Source organism: Cyprinus carpio, chromosome A24, assembly GCF_018340385.1.
Source record: "Cyprinus carpio isolate SPL01 chromosome A24, ASM1834038v1, whole genome shotgun sequence".
Lineage (NCBI taxonomy): Eukaryota > Metazoa > Chordata > Actinopteri > Cypriniformes > Cyprinidae > Cyprinus > Cyprinus carpio.
Genome location: NC_056595.1, coordinates 13,519,285 through 13,544,999, shown reverse-complemented (window position 1 = coordinate 13,544,999; position 25,715 = coordinate 13,519,285). Strand labels below are relative to the sequence as shown.

The following is a 25,715-nucleotide window of genomic DNA, read 5'->3' as shown; positions in this document are numbered from 1 at the left end:
TGCTGTGGTTACTGCTTAGTGGGTTAGGTTCATCTATCACACTGTGGCCAGAAAATAAAGCTACACTGAGCACTGGGTATGAAAAGTTAATTTTTATTTGTAACAACAAGCATGTGCCAATCTAGCATGGCTTTAAAATCAGGTCGATTTAACAAAAATGCTTTGTTTGGACTGTAAATATGATAAATCTTTTTATATACTGTTCAAGGAAATTAAATGTCACATGAGGAAGCCAGCACTATGAACAACAGAAGGAAATTTCATGAAAGTTTATGCCCACTCATCACTAAAACTGAAACTAGTTTTTCTTTAGTTTGTGCTGACACAAACTGTTCATCCTTTTTATAGAATAGATGGGCTGTCTGACCAGAAGAAACATAACTGCTCTTTGGGCCTCCGCCAGGCTGTTGTACACACTATTTATCAAAGATCAAGAGAGCTACAATCAGAGGACTGCTTCAGACAACATGCAAGCGTACAGAGAGTTGCTTCAAGTGTCAACATAGCACCACGAGAACATGACACTAAATCACCCACAAACCAAGAGTGCAAATCAAAAGCAGAGGGACGAAAATCTCAATCTCAACAACTTTTTGTTCTAAATAACATGTGAAATACAGTGGCATAATGACACAGTAAAACCAGTGTGGTTTTCCCCTGCAGGATGGGATTAATGCAGTGTGTTTATTTGAAATGCAATTAAAGCTAAGCGGCAATGAGAGGGGTTAAGAGGCAACAGGCACTTGCAGAAACACGTGCAAGCAGGATGAGGTATGAGCTGTGTTTCTAGAGGACTAAAGCCTGTCTACTGGCAATGGTGGAGCAACAGTGAGCACAGAGGGGCCCCCCCGGCCCCTGTCAGCTACAGCAGGGGGCCCTCTCAGTAGCTAGCTACAGACTATTTTGGACACCAAGCCTATGCCTTTTAAGGACTCTACACCACGTGGACAAATAAGGAACTATATATGTTCCTTGTTTTATTAAACATACAGTATATCTGATCTGACACCTGGGTCCGTGAATAACAGTGAACTTCTCTAATTTTTATTTGCTTTTAAACATTTTTTTTATATTTCATAATATCTAGCCATCAATTTAAACACCATAGTGACAATTTTAATTAACTGATTCAGTTCAAAGTATTTAGTAAATAAATGCAATTTAGACATTTCATTCACTCTAATGGGGCCTTCAATGATTCATTCACAGCAAGTGTTGATATTATGTAACATTAAAAATAGTTTGAAATAAACCAGAAATCAAATAAAATATAAATATAACATGCAAAATGTATCTAAACTGAAAATGAAAACAAAAGAAGATATTTTGAATGCCTCAGTGAGTCCATACAATGGAAATCAATGGTAACCAAGACTGTTTGGTTATCAACAATCTTCAAAATATCTTTTTGTTTTGTTTTGTGTTCTAGAGAAGAAAGTAAGTCATACAGATTTGTAACAACATGAGAAAATGGAAAGTGATGGGAAAATGATGACAAAAGTTTCATTTTAGGCTGAACAATCCCTTTAACACAATCAAACGTGTCCATTTAAGATGTCCCCTCTTTTATAAATTAACAAAACAAAATATACTTTAGTCATTTATATGCTATTACATTAAAAACATCTAACATGAATAAGTGCTGATACTGATTTAAAACAAATCTTTAGCTTCCAAAAAACAATTAGCCATCAGAGCTGGTAAATTTGATCCAATAAATTGCCAGTGACAAAAAGCCGGTGACAGAGCATGAGCAGTTTTAGAGACGTTGCACTGCACAAGATTAGAAACTGTGAGAAACTGGAGTAGACAACACGCTCCACTGTCCCAGTTTCCACCTACATGCTAGATCCTTTGAGGATCCAGGTATAGTGGCCAAACATTTTCAACAAAGCCAGGGCAGCTGCACAGGATCTCCTCGGCTTGTTCCCTCCTACTAATATAAATACAAATAACTTCTAAAAGCGACTGCTATAGACCTCGATCACACTGAGGCCATGTTTTACGTGTTTAACAAGTCTGGTTGTTCACGATGGTTTCATTTGTTCAAGAACTAAGCACTTATCTCTGTGAACCCATAACATCGGCCAGGTTTCACACTACCACTTCCTGTTTCTCTCCATGGTAGCGAAGTCAGGTTTTCCGCTACAGAGCTGACAAGCTTGCACTCCATCAGTGCAGGAAGCCTAGTTCAGAGAATGCTCATCCTCCTACCAGATGTTTATAAAGCTCTTTGTTTCTAAGCAGTGCAGTCAAATCTAGCGGTCCTAGTGGGACGTTCGGTATTTCATCCTCTTGATGTAAACAATGCACTCATTTATTGCATATGAGCCTAGGAGTCAAAAAACGAAACCAACAAAAAGGTCTGACACAGGTTAAGATTATATTCTGACAAATTAAACAGAAAAGTATTCATTTGTAAATTCTCTGGAAAATAAACATAAAAAAATTAAATCTGTCATTATTTATTCACTCTCATGTCAATGCAAACCTGTATGACTTTATCTTCTGTAGAACATAAAAAAATACATTTTGAAAAATGTTTCACTTGATGTTGTCCATATAATAAAAGTCAGTGTGGTCCAAAGCAAAACTAAACCTAACTGACTTTCATATGAACATTTTTATTGTGTTCAACAGAAGAAAGCTTTGGAACATAAAGGTGAGTAAATGATAAGAGAATTATAACTAACACATTATCAGTGTCCGCACTATTCATTTAGAAAACCTATTTAGGCTTTAACACAAAGAAAAAGTATTGTGGAAATCAGGAAGGAATTTATCTAACCAAATGGCTCATTCAAATTCTTGAGGAAGGCTAAAGAAAAAGCCCTAAAGGTCACACATGAAGCTATTCATAGTTTGCCCACATGCATTAAAAACTCAGATGCAAGCCATTTGATTACACGCTCTAAAATAAGAGTTCATCAGCTGGGAATGCTGATACTGATCTGCTATATTAATGACAGTGCTTAAATATGTTTTGCTATTTGCTCACAGGCATAAAGTTAATCAGCAAATGCATAGCGACAGCAACAAGAATAATTGTATTAAAAATACATCGATTGTTGAAGCATTTAGACAGAGCCATCACCCACAATCTATAAGTTTGTTTTAACGATAGCAGTGAGGATGTGTGTGATAAAAAGGTACATGTTGATCTTTGCCTACTCAAGGTTGAGCTAAATCCGTTACACAGGTCATTCACCTGTACTGCCATCATTTGAATAACAAACTTAGGCATGCTGAATTTGTGTAGACATCATTACGCAAACGCAAGCCTTGCAAATAAAGAAGAGCATGAAGTGCCTATGAACGAAATGACTATCAATGCAGTTAGTTTTGATTTATCATGCCTTCACCCTTCTACACACTGCACGATTTTAGAAACCCTATAAGATTATTGCAAATCCCAGTGTGCGACATGGATCTGATAAACTTGGGTACAAGTTATGCAGACTGTACGATGATGACACTGACTCGTAGGCTACGATGCATGTTACTATAAGAAACCATGTTACTATATGTTACTACATGTTACTAAAAATACAACGTCAACACCATGCACTAGTGGTAAACAAAAAGAGCATGATGAATCACACTTTGGCAGTTGTAGATTTTATGTGTGCTGAAAAAAATTGGAAGCGGTGAAAGAGGAAGGGGTAAGAGCTTGATTTAAGCAGTTTATTTCACGTAGATTTCACGTCATATTTATATTGGCTGGTCAGTAAGTGGGTCGTAGCAGCAAACACACTGTGTGATGATCATGCTGAATTTCTGACACTGTCAGAAAATGATCGTAGGCTATCTTTGGTCACAAGACCGTGACAACGGCCGTCTTTGAACCTCTCTCACTGTACGCCATAGGACCACCATTTAGGAGCCACGATAAAAAAAAAAAACGCCACGATTGTTTCACAATGCCAATCTTTCATCTGGGACAGCCGAAAATCGTGCAGTGTGTCTAGGGATTAACTAGTATTGACTGAAATGGCTACACAGATAAGTGGCGGCATTGTGATTAACATTTTTTTTTGTTGTTGAACCTGATACGCCTACAACAAAGTAAATGGCAAATAGCATCCCACATGCACTTCAGCAGAAATGCATTTTACTGAGAAGAGCATGTGAAAATGATCTACTGCTAATCAAAGCATTACGACTGAAATGTAAAGACTTTGAAGATCATCAGCATTTGCCTTAGGCGGTTTAAAAATAAAATAGTGTGTCTATTTTCCCAGTGCCACAGATCAACTGCTGTATCTTGTGTATTTTTAGAAACTCCCTTTGCAATCCAGACACAGACTTAGCAACTCTTGGTCAGGGCAGGAGAGTCTGGGAAGCATGGAGGGCTTAACAAAGAGAAAAGTAAGAGATAAAAAGATTAAGAGAGAGTAAAGTAGGGCCCTATGAAATCCATTTAATTTTTTCCAAATGACTCCTTTTTCCATCTAAATTCTTCTTAATTCTCCATTTAACCATTTTAATTTTTCTTGACTCCTTTTTAATAGTTAAATTAAATTGTATTTATCAAAAAGCAGTTCTAATTAATTAAAATCATGAAACATACAATTTCACATCAATTTATTAAAAGTGTAACAAAAATGACATGTTTAGGGCCCTATGAAATGTTTTTTTTCTCACCATTTTTTTTTATTGTTACCAAATTCTGTGTTTTAGCATGTCTAATTTTTTAAATGCATAAAAAAAAATAAATAATTAATTAATTCCTTTAACAAACCCATCGTTTTCTACAATGTCTATTTAAATTTTTCTGATTATCAATTGAAGGCATAAAGCATGAAGGCCTTTCTCAAACGCATCGTTTTCTACAAAGTCCCTCCTTCTGACAAGCGCAGTCTGCTCTGATTGGCCAACTGACCCAGTGCATTGTGATTGGCCGAACACCCAAAGCACTCATCAGAAATGTAATGCTTTCAATGTAAAATCTTTCAAAATAAATGTAAAGACAGTTAATAATGTCCTTAGTTTTGACATCAGTTCAAGCCAGAAAGGGGAACAGAATCGCGTGACAGACCCAGTAATGAAGCTCATATGTATTTGAAGTACACAAACCACATACGGTTAAGACAGCTGACTCCACTGTGTGACCCTGTCTCTCTCTCTCTCTCCCTCTCTCTCTCACACACACAAACATACACACACACACACATGCACGCACACGCAAAACTCCGCATTTGAACAGTAAATACCAAATACTTAAACCAATAACAAAACATACATACAGAAGCTGATTCAGAAGTGCCAGATTGTTGTAGCAAAGTCAGAATTACCACCTCTCCTAGGTTCACAAAACGGTCGTCCATAAAATGCGTTGCTGTTCTGTTGTAAGTAATCTTAAAGCTTCCTAAATGCATCTACATTCGGTAGGCCAAATAAAGTGCTTTTGCTTTTGCCTAGATACACACAGCATCTCCCTGGCATGGCTGCATCAACACTAACTGTGGTAACTGAAACCACGCCTTCTTTCTTTGTGTGAACATTTGGGCGGCATTGAGCAAATATTTCCACATTGTGACATAGAGATGTGGAGGCGTGTTTGATTGAGCCATTTTAGGGGGGCGTGGCAGAGTCTTAACTTTGATAAAGAATATCTCTTTGGATTTGAGACTTTAGTCTTTGCAACTTTACAGATCTTCTTTATGCACCAAGAACTTGTAACGCTCCAAACAGAAAGGAAAAATTTAAATCGCATCATATGACCCCTGTAAGCAAACTTAATTTTTTGGCAAACAAAGGGAATTTACTATTAAAATTTAAACCTGGAAGAAATGTGATGTGTGATTATTCCTTAAAAAATGTTTGTTTCATTTTAGTAGTAGTAGTAATAGGCTATGTACATTCTACTGAAAAATAGTAATAGGCATTCAGTGTATTCAAATCTAACCAGACTTTTATTTTGATGGGTTGCCGTGAATACATTTACAGTTCTGTGTGATATTATGCTAGTTTTACTCAAATCAAACGGACAAACGCTCATGAAGTGACTCTCAGAGCAGTTCTGGATATGTTGTTAATTTGTTTGTCACGTCACGCACGCTTATGTATGTGTGGAACGTTAAAACCACGCGTCTGCACCATTCATTTACAGAGACACACAGAACATGCAGGGTTCATATTTAAATAGACTTTTGCGGCTTAATATTTACAGATACTAGTCCATATAGTGAATTGATTTAAGTGTAAAGATCCTTTATTTTGATTAATTCATTCAAAATTTGACAAATTCATGACATTCCACGTTAAACTGTGAATTATGTTTTTATGACTGGATTCCATGATTCCGTCTGAGTTTTCCGCATCGTGGAAATCATAGGGCTCTAGTAAAGACCTGTACAAAGTAAGCAGAAAGGAGGGTAGAGAAACAAACACTAACGACTAAAAAAAACAACCACCACACACATTGTTTTCATAAACAACCAAACAAACATATTAGCATTAATTCCCATATCAATCTCAATGCATTTACAAATTAGTCTTTAGTAGATGCATAAAAACAGACAGCTTGAGAACACAAAAGCTGAGATGCTCCTTGATATGAGACAGAATAAGTATACATTTTATTCCCCATTCACTGGTTTGCTAATCAAATTCAAGCATTGTGGTCCTCAGTGGTCAAGAGCTGCTGCTTTTCTGTTTGGTAGCCTGAGCTCAGTGAGGGCCTCCAGCTGCATGCATGATTCATTAGCACTGGAAGCACCACACAGAGCTGCACCAACTACTCCACCCTCAACTTTTTTTAACCACATGCTCTCAAAGTTGCTTGATATCTAAAATATCCAACAATAAATATCCACTTGCAGCCTACAGAATGTAGCAGTGCTGCTTAGATCCAGTCAGTTGTGGTCAATGTATTTAACTGATGGGGCTGTCACAGATAAGGAAGGATCTCTTCTCCGCTTCTCTCTCTTGTAAATTTTTAGCCTCCCACTCTCTCCAATTCCATTCCAGCCCTACAAGACCAAGACCTGACCTCCACTTTGACCCATGACACAAAGCACCACAGCTCTCTGTTGATGTTATAGCATGCAAAACAACAAATGGCTGTGGTTTAATATTTTACGTAAAACAAGATTAAAGATGGCATGATAATCTGAAAAAGCATCTTATTTTGAATGATTCATTTATTCATGTTTAATTTCTTCTTTAATTTTTTTTTTTGAGTTTGTAATTTCTAAAGGCTCGACATTAAGGACTCCCTGATGGCCAGTGTGAAAGACGCTCGGGACAGTTGAAGGATTTGTCACTGGCACTATACCACCACTGCATCATCATTCAAGTAAATCAATCATCATCATTTTTTAAAAAAATGATTGATTACTACTACACCTTTTTAACGTTAGTTAGTGTGTAATGTTTTGCTGTTTGTGCATAAACAATATCTGTTCCGGTCCTGAAAGTTCAATGCAAAATCTACTGTAGGGACTACAATGAGTTACTTCCCGGGTTTGTGACATCACAAACCCAGACAAACCCCGTCCCCGGGAACATGCAACAAAGGGGGCAAGGGCAATGCTGCGCTGCTTTAGAGATGAGGAAGAAAAACAGGGGTGCATGTAAAAATCTATTCATATATTAATCCTGATTCTAACTAGGGCTGGTCCGAATACCATTTTTTGAGCTTCGAAGCTTCAGTAGTAATCAACTGCTGCGTTATATTTGTACTGACACAAATTTCAAATGATTTTCAACGGTCACTTTGAATCCAGTAGACATTTTATACCGTCTATGGTATAGACGGTGAGGCGCAAAACTACAACTGTCGCGTCCGGTGTAGACACGGTGTAATAAAGGCAGGAATCTCTGTTTGTCTGTCTGTCTGTCTGTTCACATGTCGAGAACCTTTCATCCAGTCGACTTCACGTGTGGCGGGGGTGTTGCAACGGACACCACAGTCACATTTTGGTGCAAAATGGACACGTGACATGTTTAGAATGAATAAATTTTTAATGAACTACAGAACAGCGTGAGCCAGAAGCAGTGCGCCTCACGCGAGCAGGGCTTATATGCTCCGAGAACGGACACTGCACTAGTGATACAAAACACACGTCTGTTAAGAGCAATACTTTTATTATAGACAAATTAGTATCAGGCTGGTGCTACTGTATGTTTTTTTATTTTTTTATTGACTGCCGTATTCGCAAGTATTTTCCAAGCAAAATAAGTGCACATTTTTATCATAAATAATACTGTGTAAAATTACTGATTAACATGCCGGATAAAAGCAGTTCGTTTTTTTTTTTTTTTTACACCAACAATATACTATAGGCGTACTTACAGAACTCAGGTGCTTTTCCAAAGTTGATGTGCTGTTGTGGTAGGCCAGTTTAAAATCGCATATTTGGCACAATGCCTTTGTCTTGTCCTCACTCTATTTAAAGTGCTCCCACACAGCTGAGGTCTTCGGCATTTGTGTCTTCTCTTCCAGATGAATTGAATCATGACATTCACTAATGGGCTATTCATATTCAACAGCAAATGGGAACCGTTTCGCTGGGGGTGCTAGGTGTTCGAAAAAAAAAGAAAGAATATTCGAATCTCAAAATTGAAAATCAAATTCCAACTCACTGAACATATAATAGAATAATCGAATATTCTGGTCCAGCCCTAATTCTAACGAATCTAATGGATTCACAAGTTTCAAAATCAATGTTATAAAGAAGCCGTTCGCAGTCCTGTTCCTCGTGTCGCCCTGCTCTACATCTCTCTCTCTCTCTCTCAATCAGATCACCAGCTCAGCTCAAACAATGAACTATTCCATTTATACACTTATTCTCACAAAGCTATGAGAAGAGTTATACATGGATGCGTGTGTGGCTGCTATACTAAGCTTTAATCAGGATAAAACTGTTTATTAAAAGCTAACAGAAGAATTTACAAATACAGTGCATCTAAATGTGTGAGACAACAACAAAAAAAAAAAAAAAAACATACCATAAAGAGCCGTGCTTGCACAGGTTCTGCGCAATCCTCCTTACTAATATCCTCTGCGTCTTAATCGGGCTCAAACTGATAAGCAATATGGACGAATACAACCGGAGCACATGTGGCTGAGGTGAAGGGTGGGATGTTTAGACGCGCGTAGATGCAGTTTAGCTAATTACAACCCACTGGACTAGCTAACCAATCAGAGCCCATCACGTGTTTATGAGGGAGGGGCTTCATAGAAGCAGGAAATGATCATATAGGATTATAGAAATAGCAACAAATCAGTGTGGAAAAAAGGTAAATTATGTGAAAAATAATGTATTTTTTTTTTTAAACGAAGCATTAACACGTTAGACTGCACCCCATAAACACAATCAAGCCTATAAAAAGAAACAGTCAGCTACCCCTTTAAGCCTTGCTAATTAAAAAATTCAAGTGACTTCAAAGCATTCAAGCAAGACGTGAAAGACAATTATGGCGCTTTTCCACTGCATGGTATGGCACAGCTCGCTTTTGGGGGGTTTTCCACTGTGTACAGTACCTGGTACTTTTTTCAGTACCACCTCGGCTGAGGTTCCAAGCAAGCCATTACCAAAACTTGACGTGTCTTAACTTTTATAAAGAATATCGCTTTGGGTTTGAGAGTTTAGTCTTTGCAACTTACGGGATCTTATCTTCACAAACAGCTTGTAACACTCCAAAGAGAAAGGAAGACTTGAAATTGAAATCATATGACCCCTTTAAAACTTTTATAAAGTTTTATAAACATTGATTAATAAACACACAGTCACAACAGGAAAATAGCCCGCTGTCACTTTAAGAGCAGCATGGATCCAAATTACCGTTACACACGTATTTTCATTCTCAACTCTTTACGTTCATTCATTACATGACCGACGAAGGTATACATGATTAATCACTAAGTGCAGTATTTTGACACATTTTCGCATGCATTTCACCATTTAGGCACGCACCTTGAGCTAAAAGTTGACTTTATATGTCCGTGTTCTGTTCCGTCTCTGAGCACTTATAGCTTCCTAAGGAGCAGCGCAAGTTCTCTTTCACGCTTCTAGAAACATGAATAAATATACTTCGATAAATCAAGCACGTCCCATTTTGCAAATGTCATATTACATGATTTTACTGATTTGTACGGGGAATTGGGCTTTTATGGAGGAACGAAAGCCCAGCGCTGCAAAAGGGGGTGGAATGGGCCGCAATAATCGTTTTATTTCGATTACTGTATTTTCATAATCGTTGAAGGCCAAAATCGAAATCAAAACCGTTTTTTCGATTAATTGCACAGCCCTACATGAGGGTTTATTACAAAGTAATAACTAACTATATTCAGATTTGCCTCCATTAAAATAACTACCGACTGTAGTTATTTTGTTTTCATAGTTAGACAGATATCATGATGTATCGTTATAGGATTGTCTAGCACTATATCCATAATCGCAGAATCGTTGTATTTGTGATATTATCATATTGTGAGCCATGTATCGTGATTCATATCGTATTGTGAGCTACCCTGCGATTCCCACCCCTCAAGTAAAGATTAGACTAGGGCAAAAGTAATCAAAACTTAAAAAATATGGAAAAAGTGTTCACAATTAAATTCCAACATTAACCCATATGAATAAATATAAATAATTACTAATATCAATATTAACACATATATGCTTGTGATCATTTTTAGATTTCTTTTCAGAAATGTTCAGAGTGTTTTTCAAATTATGATGACAATGAGGATGTGCTTCCACAAAAGGCCATGAGTACAATACAAATAACTACATTATTTTCATGCCTTTTCTACTGGAACATTTTCTTAAATGTAAACCATCCATGTAGGCTACATTTATCCACTGTAAATAAAATAAATCAGAAAAATGACACTTAAGGACAGTATGTGTGACTGGAAAATAACAAAACTTTAATATGTCTGAGACAACTAAACAGCTACAGTATGGAAAATGTCACCAGACAGTGTAGAAAAAGAAGAAACTGAAAACGTTCCAAAGAATTACCTTTTAAGAACCTTTAATGTAGAACACTAAAGAAATGGTGTATGATTGGTCTGACAGTTAATTAACAGAGAAACATCTAACAAACAACTAGAGGTGGTCACACCAAACATAAATGGACAACCAAAGAGACACACATAAAGGCATCAAAATCTGAATTATTTTGTTACCTGTAGAGCAAATACTGCCATTCATCATCTCAAAATACAATCAAACAGATACACAAGTATATGAATATGAACCACTCCCAAATGAAAAGTGTAGGCCTATAGGAGAAACACATCAATAAGGCTTTCCTCTCCGATGTCAGATAATGGTGCAAGCAATAACAGTCAGTAGTCAGCTGAGATGAGTCTTGCTTCAGCAAACCTCTAAGCTTATCGTCTTGCAACCAAAACTTCCAACAGGAAATGATTACTCACCCACAACTCCATAGTACTCATACAGTTATTATTTTGCAACCTCTTAGCGTGCACATAAAAGGACAAGGAGAACTTAAAATTATGTTCATTGCTACATACACTTCAAATGAAGGTTTACACCAATTTCCATCAATATGATGAAAGTTGGGATAAGTTTTTTGACAAGCACAAAATTTATATAAACATTGACAGGTTTGGTTCACATTCTGTAAGAACGTATTAATATGCAACTGCAAGGGTTTAAAGGAGCTAATCAGAATGTTGTCCATTAAACTGAAGTTTAGGCAACAGAAAATCATGCATGTACCCAACAGATGGTGCCAATTGTCGGTTGTGAGACATGCTGAACTTCTTTTTTCTCGTTCATTCTAATGCATTGATCAATACCGGACACAAACAAAGAAAAAGACTGCAGATTTGACTCACCGAATGGTTTATTCCCCACATGAGAACACTGAGCAGAGGGTCGCTGGCACGAAACAGCTTCACTTTCTGAGCCACGAAGTGTTTCTTCTTCGTTTTTGTTTTACTCGCAAACGACGAGACAGTGTTACCAGCCGAGGCCATTGTTTGTTGTATAACAATAAATTAACTATCACACAGTGACAAGTGTTTTAAGCTAGTTGTGTCCTAACTGTCTCTTAGTAAAATATAATTTGGCATAACGTTCAGTTAGCTAACCGCAGCCAGCTACTTAGCTGTATTAGCTCGCTAGTATCTCGCTTAATGTGCTAAAACAGTCTGCTGTTACATTTAACATTAATGTTCAGACCAATAAGACGTATTATTCTTAAGTTCTCGTCCGTAAACTGCAAAAGCTCCTTAAGAGTTCATTAGTAAGCCTACCTTACTTGCTAACTAGCTAGCCTGCCAAGCCAGTCTCCCCTCGGGAGCTTTTTAAACACTAAGCTTAAAAAAAACAGACCAAATGCTGGCCGATACAACTGAAAATGAAGAATAAAAGGCAATTTGAGCGACGTCAGATTAATTTAAAGAAAAAAAGAGCGGGTGGAGAGAAATCCACTGTGGCGCTGCTCCGTTAGCATGCTAACTCACCCCAGTCAGGCTAAGCCATCAACCCTTCAAATATGTCTCAAGCAAAATCCCACTCCCACTTTCTTTCTTTGTCGTTTGTCTGCCCCGAAAATATGTTTATTTTTAGACGAAGCCAGTATTCCGAGTGTGGAGCGTGTCCGAGTCTGAACTCGGTGTGAATTTTGTCAGCTATATTGTCTGAAGTTGGCGTATCCGGCTCATCCGCGCTGCTCGACTGACGGACTGACAGCTACGCACACGCGCGCGCGCACGCACGCACAAACACACACACACTTTGATTTATAACTCAAATATTTATTTTCATTGAGGTCAATCTAGATTCAGAGAAAAAATAAATAAATGGCTATAAAAGATGAACACAAACAACATTTGATTTGGCACAAAGGCAAAAAGACAGACAGACAGACAAATAAATAGATGATAGATAGATAGATAGATAGATAGATAGATAGATAGATAGATAGATAGATAGATAGATAGCAATTAAAACTCAGAAGCGAAAGAGAGAGAATAATAATTATAATAATAATTATAATAATAATAATAATAATAAAAAATAATAATAATAGGAGGTCTACGAGGATTTAATATAGATCTTGAAAGTGTAATTTTATTGGATCGTTTTGTATATAATTTAATAAATGATTACGTCAGAGCCACCTAACGGTTTATGACCGACATATACATAGAGAGAGAGAGAGAGAGAGAGAGAGAGAGAGAGAGAGAGAGAGAGAGAGAGAGAGAGAGAGAGAGAGAGAGAGCGCAGCCTATTTTAAACAAATAAAAAAATATTGAGCCAGTATGTTTCGGAGTGATTCTTGCCTCACCTACAGGTGAAACGGTAAATGACATCCGTCACCTAGCAACAGCTGAATTCTAAACAGAAACACAGTGTTACTGGTATCTTCATGTTTTGTTTAAGTCTCTTATTTTTTTTGTTTTGTAGAAATAATTTATTAAGATTTTATCGATATTATTTATCTTGTTGAAATGTGTGTTAGGTTTTAAATAACAAAAAGTCAAAAAGAGGCTGAGCCATGCTCGAAATATGCGGTGAGAAGTTGTTTCTCCGCTCGTGTGATTTTGCAGGGCTTTCCTGAAATATTTTACAACCTTTTAATAATTTACACGTCCTTTTTTCCGGTCGACCCTCTCCCTATCGAGAGCCAAACAGCAGCGTCAGCGGTTCTCGTGGTGCTGGCAAAAGCTCGTGAGGCCATGCACACATTCGCAGAAAAAGGTAACAGTGTCATTTAGTTTTACAGTCTAGGTCACTGAGAGAAGTAAGTGCTCACTATGTGCGGCTCTACTTTATCGATCCCTGTTTGAATTGCTGTTGTTCTGATATTTTTAGGCGATGAGAATAAGACTTCTTTGATGTGCTTGGGAGCGATTGAACCTCTTTATCGTCTCATATCTCACGAGGACAAGACTGCTGTCGTGTCTCTGGGCGTCATGGCTTCTAACAGTACGCAAAAAAAAAAAACAGCCAATAATAAAAAATCAGAGGATGTTCGGCAGCATAGCTTTCATTTTAATTGTCATATTTAAACAGATGAAGTTAAAAAGTGACACTGAATGTGATACCTGTAATCATCAGCAAACTATCACCTGAAGGTACTGGCACAATATATATATATATATATATATTTCAATTTCAGTGCTCTCTCTCTCTCTCTCTCTCTCTCTCTCTCTCTCTCTCTCTCTCTCTCTCTCTCTCACACACACAAGTCTGGTTTACTATCCTGGGGACTCTCCATAAGTTTTTATACTGTACAAACCATAAATTCTATTGCCATACACCTAAACCCTACCCCTCACAAGAAACTTTCTGCATTTCTGCATTTTTACAATCTCAAAACAAAAAAAAAATCTGCATGATTTATAAGCTTGTTTCCCCATGGGGACCTTAATTTAATTTAGGTCCCCACGGTGACACAAGTCACCATGAGTCGGTGTGTATTCAGGTTTAAGTCCCCACTGGGATAGAAAAACGTACACACACACATAGAGACAGATAAATATTTTGTAACAATATACCTCTTTACTATCATTTTTTATCAACATAACATATCCTTGCTGAGTAAAAGCATTCATTTCTTTCAAAAACAGAATGAAAGAAAAAAAAACATACTGACCCCAAACTTTTGTTACAAAACTTTTTGTTACAAAAGATTACTATTTTGAATAAATGCTGTTCTTTTCAATTTTTTTATTCATCAAAAAATCATGAAAAACATATAGGTTCCCAAAAAAAAAAAAAAAAAAATTTAACCAGCACAGCTGTTTCCATCATTGATAATAAATCAGCATATTAGAATGATTTCTGAAGGATCATGTGACACTGAAGACTGGAGTAATGGCTGATTAATTTAGCTTTGGCACCATAGGAATAAATAATATTTTAAAGTAAAATAGATTATATTTTTGTTCAAATTAATGCAGCCTTGATGAACATAAGAAACTTCTTTCAAAAACATATATATATATATATATATATTTTTTTTTTTTTTTTTTGTTTTTTTTTTTACTGAACTTTATAATGGTAGTGTATGAATGAATAAATAAATAAATATTACATATATAATTATTACTTAAAAATATTTTTTTAATTTTCATTTCTTTTGCACAAACCTTACCTGCCACTCGTGGTCCACCAGTTTGCCACTTTGTGTTTGACGTCATTGTCAGTGGACTTTTCCTACAAGGTCCAGATTTTTGAGAACAAAGGGCTTGAACCTCTTATTCAGCTCTTGTCCAGCCCGGATCCTAATGTGAAGAAAAATTCCGTGGAGTGCATCTTTAATCTTGTACAAGAAAGACAACAGATGTCCGAGTCAGACAGAAAGTCTGTTGTGAATTAGACTAAAAGGCATCAGTCAGGGTGGTATTTTTACAGCACTAACAAATCACAACTGTTAGACAATGCCATAGATATTCAATCAACTTTAAAAGCATAACTCTTTGAATAGCAGAAGGATGCAGTTAAAATCAATTATTTGTGCTTTTTTTTCTTTGAGCAGACTCAGGATTTTCAGAATCGAGCGGCCGTGCAGCGACTAAATGCCCCCCACCCCTGCTTCTGGAACTGCTACGCTCAGACTTCCCAGTTATTCAGCAACTTGCACTGCGCACCATAGAGAACATCACCACTGACAGTGAATCCCATGTGGGCTTTAGGAATGTACAGGGCTTTGACAGAATCCTGGAGATCCTTCGGCCCAAAGTAGACTAATTATTCTCATCTGAATTATTCATGAGCACATTTTGAAAACTGCTCCTTAGTCACCTTCATTAGGAGCAATCAAACTTTCCATATGCAAGTTGAGAACAGTTCAAACAAGTCAATGAAAATTAAGCAACACATGATTGAGCAGTAATGGCAGCTGTGTCTCCTCCCTGTAGGAGTTTAGTGACCTGCACGAGGGGGCTCTCAGGGTTATCTTGAACTGTCTTCAGATGATGGGTGGCCTGGAACAGCTACTGCAGTTTGTTGGCACATCCACGCTGCCTGAAGCATGTATGGAAAAAAAAGCCTCAGTTCTCTTTTTTGACAAATGAGTTCGTGCTCCATACACTGTCAGACAAAATGTGCAAAAATTGAAGAACAGCTTGTCAATCAAAAGGTACATCTTTGTACCTCATGTACAATGCATCCAAACATTAGTACATGTTTGTACTGTAAAGTTGCAAGTTAGTTCCTTAAGAAGACATATTACTACTTTAAAGATACATATTAATACCTTAAGAGGACATATTAGTATTTTAAGGATGCATATTTGTACTTTAAGGTAGCATATTAGTATCTTAAGAGGACATATTACTACTTCAAGGCTATATATTTGTATTTACATGTACGTATAAGGACTTTAAAGGTGCATTTTAGTACTTTAAGACAACAAATTACTACTTTAAAGGGGGCATATTTGTACTTTAAGTGTCTTTAGAGAACATGTTAGTACTTTTACGGTTTGTATTTATATTACAGGTACATATTTATACTCTAATGGTTTATATTAGGACCATAGGAAGACATTTTTTATCTTTACTGGCGCATATTAGTGCTTTAAGGATGTATATTTGTATTTGGTACATATTAATACTTTAAGGGTGCATATTAGTACCTCAAGAGGACATATTCATACTTGTTGTATATTTGTATTTGCAGGGAAAGTTTAGTACCTTAAGAGAACATATTACTACTTGAAGGATACATGCTGTATTTGTATTTTTAGGTACATATTAGTACTTTAAGGGTGCATATTAGTACCTTAGGATGACATGTTAGTATTTTAAGGGCATATGTAGCTTTGAGGTTCACTTCCCCAGTGACATGCTTTTAGAACACATTTTGTCTAACAGTTTATACTGATAGAATCTGATTAATATAAAGTAATAAACAGGATTTTCTTTCACAATACAATTGTATAACATTCCAAATTGTGTAAAAAAAATTTCTCTCCATAATGGGGAGAACAGAAAAATACTGCATGAACGCAATGTAAAAAAGACCCTCACTGACCTTCTCATGCAGAAGAATGAGAGTGTATGCACTGCTGCATGTCTGTGATACAGAGGCTAGAATGGAGGTAACAGTGCACTGCTCGAATGAGTCAATTTCAAAGGTCTATACAATCAAAAACAAACTTTTTTTTTCTTTTTTCTGTGTCAGTGGCTATGAAGGACTTTAGTTCAACTGCTCAAATTTATCAACGCTAAAATGAGAAGAAATGCTTCCTGGGCAATCAGTGTGTGTGCAAATGATGAAATAACAGCTCTAGAATTGTGTTATGTCGGATAAGCATGCTGTAATACGCTAAATTTCCCTAATTCAAAGTCTTTATATGAACATAATATATGAGTCAAGTTTACATTCATCAAATTGATGCTGTGAGCTTTGTATTAAAAAATATTACTATTACTATTACTACTAATAAAATATTACTAAATATTACTATTATTTTAATAGGCTTGAGATGTTTACAACTTTTGCAGAATTAACTGTTTAACTTTTAAAGTAAAACCACCAGTAGATGGCAGTAAATCCCAAGTAAAAGATTTCTAGAAGAAAATGAAGCCTATTTTAGGACTAGATTTTGCATTTGTGATGATTTTCTATGAAAATGATGACAATTATACACATTTTCATCCAAATTTTTAATTATTTTACTGCATGTGGACATTTTATATAAAGAAGATAATTCTCATTATCCAATTCCATTATATTCTAATAGCAGAATTTTTAATTTAAATAAATTGATTTAATTTTTTTTTTTTTTTAATAAATCAAAGGCAGAACAACTACCATGATATAAAAATATATATTTTTTGTATTGCATTATATGAAAATCAGGGATTCATTTTTATATGTTTCATAAAAATAATGCCGTAATGCAATACTACTAATAAAACTGTGCTATAATAGGCTTAATTAAAAATAAAAAAATAAAAAAGTATTTCTTTTGATTTGGGGATGAAATATGACCAGGATTCTGGTTTTGAGAGATTCGCTCTATCGTATGTTTTGGCTGGTTCTCAATGGTTAATGGTCTCTTCATTGAATGTTTGGTCATTAGGTTTGTTGTCATCAATCTTACAGCGCTCTGGAGATACTCCAGGAAATCAACCTGTCACCAAACCGTAACAACAAATTTAGTGAGCTGGCACTACAGAAGCTTCTGGACAGTAATCTATCGTTGAAGTATAGTTTGACACCTGTCAGCTGGTGATATGGCTTCTACAAACATGGACAGGTCCAAATGTGAATGTTTTTTAAGAGACATTATAAATCCTCAATCGCAGAGGTTGCACACATCAGTCAATCTCTTTTCTCTTCCTTTCTCTTCTTCCTCCTGCAGAAAAGACTGGGTCATCAGGTTCCTACCTTGGAGGAAATATCCAAACAAGTTGTCAGCCAACATCGAGCTACTATTGCGGTTAATGGGAAACCCCCAGATCAGTATGTTAAGACAAAGGGTCATGCTTTGGCAATCCAAACCTACTGTTTCTAATTACTGTCACATGAATCTTGCTCAAACATTGTTTAAAACAGCTCCACAAATAGTATTTTCCTCACTGATTTAGTGTATTCATAGTCTTTGTAGGGGCACATTAATCAAATGTACGCGAAATCTCTTTCTTTTCACATCAGAGAGAAAGCAAGCTCTTTGTGGAGAATAAAGACTTTCAGAAAGACTTTTCCTGCCCTCTTCTACACCATAGTTCTACATTAGCACACTTGAATATTAAATACCTCTATTGCACAACAGATAGATGTAGACAGATGAATTTCCCCCGGGGAAATTCTTTTGCATGGCTCGGGAATCTGGCCCAGAGCTCCCACAGGAGAAATGGGAGTTCTGCCACTGAGGCCCAAGCAACACAATTTATGCTCAGTTCAAGTTAATTACATGTACAGATTCTAAATTACAAACAGAACATTACTTGACCACTTTAAATGTTTGTTTTTTGTGTTTGTTCTGATCCACTAATCTTGGGGTTTGTGGATTCGGTTCTACCATCCAAATTAGTCAAATGCCAAGTGAACACAAAGTCATTTGATCCACTGCTCTTGGAGATGTTGTGAAGTAGTTTGATGGTTTTGCATAGTGAATTAGAAAAGATTGGGAGAAATTTAGCTTTACATCACTTGCACAAGTGGATCCTATGCAGTGAATGGGTGCTGTCAGAATGAGAGTCCAAACAGATTATAAAAAAATGTCACATTTCCTAATTCGCTTCTCCTCTATCGTTTCCAACGGAGCGAGTGTCAAATCAATTTTACATCAGAAGAGGATATTTGTAGGGATTCGGCTGATGTCTCCAACCAAGGGTAGGGGTTTTGCCTCGTTGTATATTGTTTTTAAAAAATCAAGAACCTCAAGATTTCTATTAGAATTATTCCATTTCGTTATCTAGTGAGTCGGTGCAAAGTGCAGTTATTCTAGTCATGTAGCTCAGAACAAGCATGCGTGATCTGATCACTCAAACACAGTGTTAGCTTTTGAGAAAGGCCTGCAAAAGAAACTGATTCTATGTGGTGCATGTTCAAATAAATAAAATAATAATCTCAGTGTATTTTTTAACAATTCTTTACAAATTCTGAGATTAATGTCCATTATCCTATATGAAGACGTATGTTTTGGAAAAAAAAAAAAGTATTGCGTTTATGGCTGTTTATGCAGGTTTGCAGTCATTGACACGTTATGACCAGTCCACAGATTGACTCCAGAACAGTATGTTGTTACAAGAGAAAAAGGCACAGAGGTGGTATGTTAACAAAGTAATAATAATGTTTAAAGTAGCTCATTTGGTAACTCATATAATATCACACAATTTTATGGATACCTTAATAAATCATTTAGGCATGGACCATAAAAATAAGTACACACTTTTTATTTTATAGCCATTCAGTTAATTCTCACAAAATCACAATGAGGTGGGCATGGACCATTGTGTTTGCTGTGACTCCCCTCTTTTTAGGTAAGATTTTTTTAAAAACCTAAATCAAAATTCAATTAAAAATGTGTAATTCTCCTCGAAGACAGATTGATACTTTTAAATATATACAGTTATGAGGAGTAACAAAAGAACAAAATGATAAATTAACAAAAATAATATTACATTTAAACATTAAAACTATTAAATATGAAATTAATATTAAAAATCTATTATAATAAATAATAAATTACAACTTGCAAATATAAATACAATTTTGCCTTTGCTCCGACAGCTCAGAAGTGAAATATGATCCAGGAACTGGGTGGCCGTCCTACTATGAGGCTCACGGGACATGGGAAAAAGATGAGAGTCACGCCAACATCACGCCCTGATAACTCACTTGGTAGCACAGGAACAGAGATTATCTGCAAACATGTGAGTGCAGGACAATGATGTCAGCCGGTTTAATCATTGTGTTGGCTTTTTTGGAAACCATACTTTGTGCTGTTTGCTAACATAAGGATTCTTCCGTGATACTGTCGTTCCTTTTACACAACAATATTAAATTAAATATATTTTCTTAAATACATTACCTCTTTAATTCATCTGACTCCAAACTGAAAAAAGTTTAAACAACTCAGTCAACAACTCACTGTTGTCCTAAATGAAAAAAAAAAACATTATAGCCTCTACAGTCTAAGTATACATAACTAATGCCAATGTGTTAGCCGGAGCTCTATGATATTTCAATCCGTTATTAACCTGAGCACACATTTGCAGTGTTATAGGCTTACTATAATATACTAGAGTAAACAACACAAAGACTAGTTAGAATAAATCATGTGTAACAATTTATTAGCCAGGTAAGCAAACAATAATTCACAACCCAATTCAAATCATAAATCCCTAATCAATAATATACATCATCAATAATCCAGAAATGAAGATTTTAGAAGTGGTTACCGGGTAGCAGAAAATCATACACACGGCAATCGTGTGGGAGATCTGTTTGCAGACTCCCTGAGCTCTTAGTCCCTCTCCCTTAAGTTTCCAGAAGAACCCCAAAGTTACCAAATTGTATTGTTTGTTTATTGCTGGGGTTTGAGCATATCACTTTTGGGGGTTGCATGTGAGTAACTTTGATTGCTGTGGGAAGATTTACATACAGGAGCTAATTTGCATGAAAACCTGGGAGTAGTCTGTCTTCAGTGTTTTCTAATCTTGATGGCCGTCTGTTCTATTGTTATGAGAATGAAACCCTTTTAACAGACACACAGAGACCTTTCAAACGACATCAGACATGAATAGTTGCATTGTAATGAACTCTGATTAAGAAAGGTTGTTTAGATGGTTGTTGTAATGTCCTGTGTTTAGATGGAAATAAGAGGAGAGAGGGGGAGAGTGATGTGAGGTGTGAAACTTTTGTCTCTCTTAGTTGGGTGTGTTGTCTTGAAGGAGGATGTTAGGCTTCTGAGGCAGAGTTCAGATTGTGTTGATTGTCTTTTCAGACTGTGGCCATCTTACGGTCCAGACAAGTGGCATCAATAATCTTACACATACAATGTAAATAGTAATAATTCCACTCTTCCTTTCAGGTTGTCAGATACCATTATAACATGTCATTTTGTTTTACAGTGTGATGCCCATCTTGGACAAGTCTTTGATGATGGTCCAGTTCCTACTGGCCAGCGATTCTGCATCAACAGTGTTGCTCTGAACTTCAAGCCCAGAGAGAAATAATGTAGAGACATCCATATATCTCTGGACAGTATTTTACACTTGTTCCATGCAAATAAAGAAAACAAATAGGATTTGAATAACAAATGTCCACTGTGGTATGCTATGAATTACAGTGGGTGATTGCTTTCTATGAATAGTTTTTAAAAGTACCATTTTTTTTCTTAGTGTAAAGAACATTTTAAAATTCTAAAGAACCTTTTCCACTGTAAAGAACCTACTGGAAGGGTTCCATAGATGTTAACAGTTCTTATTGGAACCAGATGGCAATAAAAAAACGTTCTTTTTAAGAATGTGGTTGATAAAACATCCCATAAGAAAGTGTCATTATGTTCCTGTGCACTGTAATTATGATCGCTTGTATTTTTGCATACTGCTAATCTGAGTGCACACACTGTATGACAAAATAAAAAAGACATATCAGTTTCTTTTAAAGTGAACATTGCCAAAAATGTGTATTTGTGTGGGTTTTTCTAGTTAATGATAAACCTGAGTAGAGGGTCATCATCCAAATCTGTGTTGGGCAACACTGGACAGCTGACTGACTCATATTAACAAACTTTTAACAGCTGTTGGGGAAGATTGGTATACAGTGAAGCAACACGTTAAAAAGAACCGATTTCATGGTTTGCTTCTGGCTGCATTTGTTCTTCGTGATCACATGGCTCAGTTTCTGGGAGCCTGCTGAGGCACGAAGAGCACGGTTTAAACCAACACTACAGAAGCCAAAGAAATCAGAGGCAGAAAAGACTGCTGAAAAACTAGCGCCAGGTCAGAACATCAACATTGAGCAGGTATATTTCAACACCCTTTATGCCATAGCAATCAAGTTAATTCATTTTGGCACACTGAATAAGAAAGGCACATCATTTTATAGGCTATGAGTGAACATTATTCATATTAATAGGCCATTAATCTTGCCCGATGTTGTTTCAACAGACGGCAGATATATTTCTTCATAAATTTTACTCAATTTTACTTAATTTTACTCTATACATTTTTTCTTTTACTCACTGCATTTAAGACTTTCCAGCATATCTTAGTTCACTTTCTGATATAGTTCGGTTTATCCAATTACTGGCTCTTAATGGTTATGAGAGGGCAGGAAATCCCAGGTCAATAGGGTAAAAAAATTATCAACATATCATCCTACTTCCTGGGTGACTGATTTCATTAAGAATTGCAAACACTTGTTTGTATTACAAGTTTTGTATTACATTTCTGGTATATTATGTTTCCATATGCAAATGAGGCATTGTCTAATTAAATATCTGCTAAAATGCATACAATTCTAGAACAAAAGTCTGAATACTGGATAAAGCCAGGTTCAAAATTCTTGTGTCATTTATTTGACATACTTGAGTCAAAGGTTTTTATGGAGGGGATTTTGGATATCTCTTTTTATCACTCTATACATCTGAGAATTCTGTCAACAGCCTGGGGTGGGGGGGATGTTCACCTTTTTTTTTTTTTTATAAATTAAATGTTGTTTAAAATCAAGCAAAATATAAAAACACACCTCCAGTAAAAACTTTTAGAGAATGAAACTGTAAAGTTTGGTCTGTATAAGTGCTACTGAAGTGGAGATTTCTGGCTCAGTTAAGAGAAATATAAAAAAGGCCTTACTAAACAGTATTTTGAGATTTTTTAAGTGTATCATATTGTGAGTATTATGCAACCTTAAAAAAGTCCCCTTTGGCAACTTGTATAGACTCTCCTTTAATTACAGCTGATGTAGGCAAAAGCATCGGATGGTCAAGATACAGCTTGCTTTGTCAAAATATTTTTTTTTCATAGGTATTTTTCTCTTATATTTAAAACCTGTGTGTTCAAAGCCTGTCATTCATACCACTATCTGAACTGATGGCTTATCTTTGTTGTGAAATGCTCCCTGACCTGGACTTACAGTTGGTATGCAATAGATGAAAGTTATTTTATAATCATGAAGTCATTTTAAATACTTTTTAAAGAAAAGGTTTGAAAAAAAAAAAGTACTGAGCATTGGGTTTGGCATAAATATTATTATTTTTAAATAAAAACTCAATTTTTAAAAAAAAAATACTCAATTAAAAAAAAAAATTTTTTTTTACTGTTATTACTAAAATACATGTAACATTTCTGAAGGACACCAAAACCAAGTGTTTCTGTGGACAAATACATTAGATCCAGCATGTGCTTGAACACTTTAGACATACTCACATCATCGCATTTACAACATATTTGCAAATGATGCCATAAGATAACATTTTTATTTTCATAGCCATCAGGTTCCTCTCGGTTATTTATTTATTTTTCAAAGCTAATACAATGGTATTCAATAATGTCAAATTTCTTATGCAGGTAAGAGTCCTACTGAGAATGTGGACATAATGGTGCTGCAGACTAACTACAGCTACAGTGGTTTTTAAGAGAGCAGGGAAAATTACCATGAAACTAGGTGTTCTAGTCCCTATTTTAAACTTCTCACACCTTTCCTTTTGTCACAATGGCACAGCTTAGGAAAAGAGTAGGCTACTGTTTTAATTAAATACTTATTTCGTTTTTTAAAGGACAGTCCAGTGAAGAGCCTATTGGATAAATTTAAGGATCATGCATTTAATTTGGGATTGGACGTCATTTTCCACTAGCCAATGGACAAATTAAATGTAAATAATAAAATAATAAAACAGCGGATGAACACTTTTTAACTCCTTTTGACTCTTTTCCAGGGTTCTGTGAGTCCACAGAAAATGTCCTTGGTAAGAGCTACATCTTTTTTTTTTTTTTTTTTTTTTTTTTTTTTTTACATCGGCTTAATGTTTAATTAACTGACATTTACAGACTGACAAGTATATTGTTAAGTAATTTAATAACTGTTTCATTCTAAACATCGCACTGCTGATTCTAATGTCATATTCGTGCACAAGTCGTTATTTTGTAACGGTTCTTTTTAATGATTCAAGTGAACCGATTCGCAAAGCGTGTATGATAAATACTCGACAGTAATGAAGAACATTGACACAACATAAAACGTATTCGAATACAGAATCATAACATTTTTCACTGAATACTTATTCACTACGTGCAATAACACGTATAATCGCGCGTCAGGAGTTTTGGGAACTGATTCAATTGAATTGTTTTAACGAACCGATTCGCGAAATGAATCAGATTTCTCGACTGCTCTGTGCAGTTGCTTGGTTTTAGGCTGATTGGCTGAAATGAACCAATCCGGCCATTTGTGCATCTCTCGCTCGTGTTAGAATCATGTTTTCTGCTTTACAAGAATGTGTTGCTAAACTTGCACAATTTAAATTAGGTTTTGTAACATAAAGAAACTGTATGATTTTGTATAATCTCTATTTTTGTCTAACAACCTAACAACACTATCATTGCTTTGTCCACCAGATCCGACCTAAGACTGACTAGCCAGCATCTTGTGAGCACTGTGAGAAAGCATTGTGCTAAGAATTTCACCAATAAACTGAATTTGTAATTTCAAGGTTTTGTGTGTTTTAACTTTACATTTTCCAGTTTGATCATGAACAATAGCATTCAATGTAAAAGGAACCAATAGACACTTAAGAAAAGCACATCCCCCTAATCTTCAGTTGATTTGGGTTACATCCTTGCTAATAAGTATCGAAAGTGGTGATTTTGCTCAAGCCATTGATGTGACAGAAGAGCACTTATACAACAAGGCAAAGGCATCTTGATGAGGTTAGTGCGGTTTGTGATGTAACCCTCAACACAAGACTCTGCCTGCCCACACTTTCAGAGTTACACAACACAAGGGGTAAACATGTTACATATCCAACATTCCAAAAAATATCCAAAGGTAATCATTTTCATATGAAAAAACATCTAACACATGAACTAGATTTATTTTTATTCAGCAAGCATGCTTTAAATTGATCAAAAGTGACAGCAAAAACGTCAAATATTACAAAAAAAAAATGCTGCTCTTTTGAACTTTCTATTCATCAAGGACTCTTGAAAAATGGTTTACACAAAAATATTAAGTTAAACTTTGACAATAATAAAAAAAAGTGTCTTGAGCAGCAAATCAGCACATTAGAATGATTTCTGAAGGATCACGTGACACTGA

General features: G+C 35.9%; 3 protein-coding genes across 4 annotated transcripts in view; 2 read left to right on the top strand and 1 right to left on the bottom strand.

Annotated features, from left to right (window-relative positions):
• Positions 1-12,696, bottom strand: part of LOC109049070 (phosphatidylinositol-5-phosphate 4-kinase, type II, alpha a) — a 34,296-nt gene extending 21,600 nt beyond the window's left edge. Inside the window, exon 1 of the mRNA XM_019066744.2 lies at positions 11,822-12,696. Within this exon, the coding sequence (XP_018922289.1) occupies positions 11,822-11,962 (141 nt within the window). The 5' untranslated portion in view covers positions 11,963-12,696. The remainder of the gene's footprint in view (positions 1-11,821) is intronic.
• Positions 12,697-13,320: 624 nt separating this feature from the next.
• Positions 13,321-18,362, top strand: LOC109049071 (armadillo repeat-containing protein 3-like). Of its 2 annotated transcripts, none has more exons than XM_019066745.2 (6): positions 13,321-13,691; positions 13,806-13,919; positions 15,475-15,677; positions 15,857-15,971; positions 18,051-18,212; positions 18,310-18,362. In XM_019066745.2, exons 1-5 carry the CDS (start codon positions 13,670-13,672, stop codon positions 18,149-18,151), a joined length of 555 nt encoding a protein of 184 aa, XP_018922290.1. In that variant the 5' UTR covers positions 13,321-13,669; the 3' UTR covers positions 18,152-18,212; positions 18,310-18,362. The 2 variants fall into 2 exon arrangements, with proteins under 2 accessions (XP_018922290.1, XP_042570183.1); XM_042714249.1 differs by having other exon boundaries at positions 13,321-13,734.
• Positions 18,363-18,605: 243 nt separating this feature from the next.
• On the top strand, positions 18,606-25,541 carry LOC109049072 (methionine-R-sulfoxide reductase B2, mitochondrial). The gene is given in 9 exon segments (XM_042714250.1): positions 18,606-19,283; positions 19,636-19,671; positions 19,674-19,720; positions 19,857-19,933; positions 20,184-20,273; positions 20,275-20,326; positions 21,527-22,422; positions 24,337-24,366; positions 25,016-25,541. Coding segments are annotated over 7 exon segments (564 nt in total). The 5' UTR covers positions 18,606-19,126; the 3' UTR covers positions 21,632-22,422; positions 24,337-24,366; positions 25,016-25,541.
• Positions 25,542-25,715: the final 174 nt, after the last annotated feature.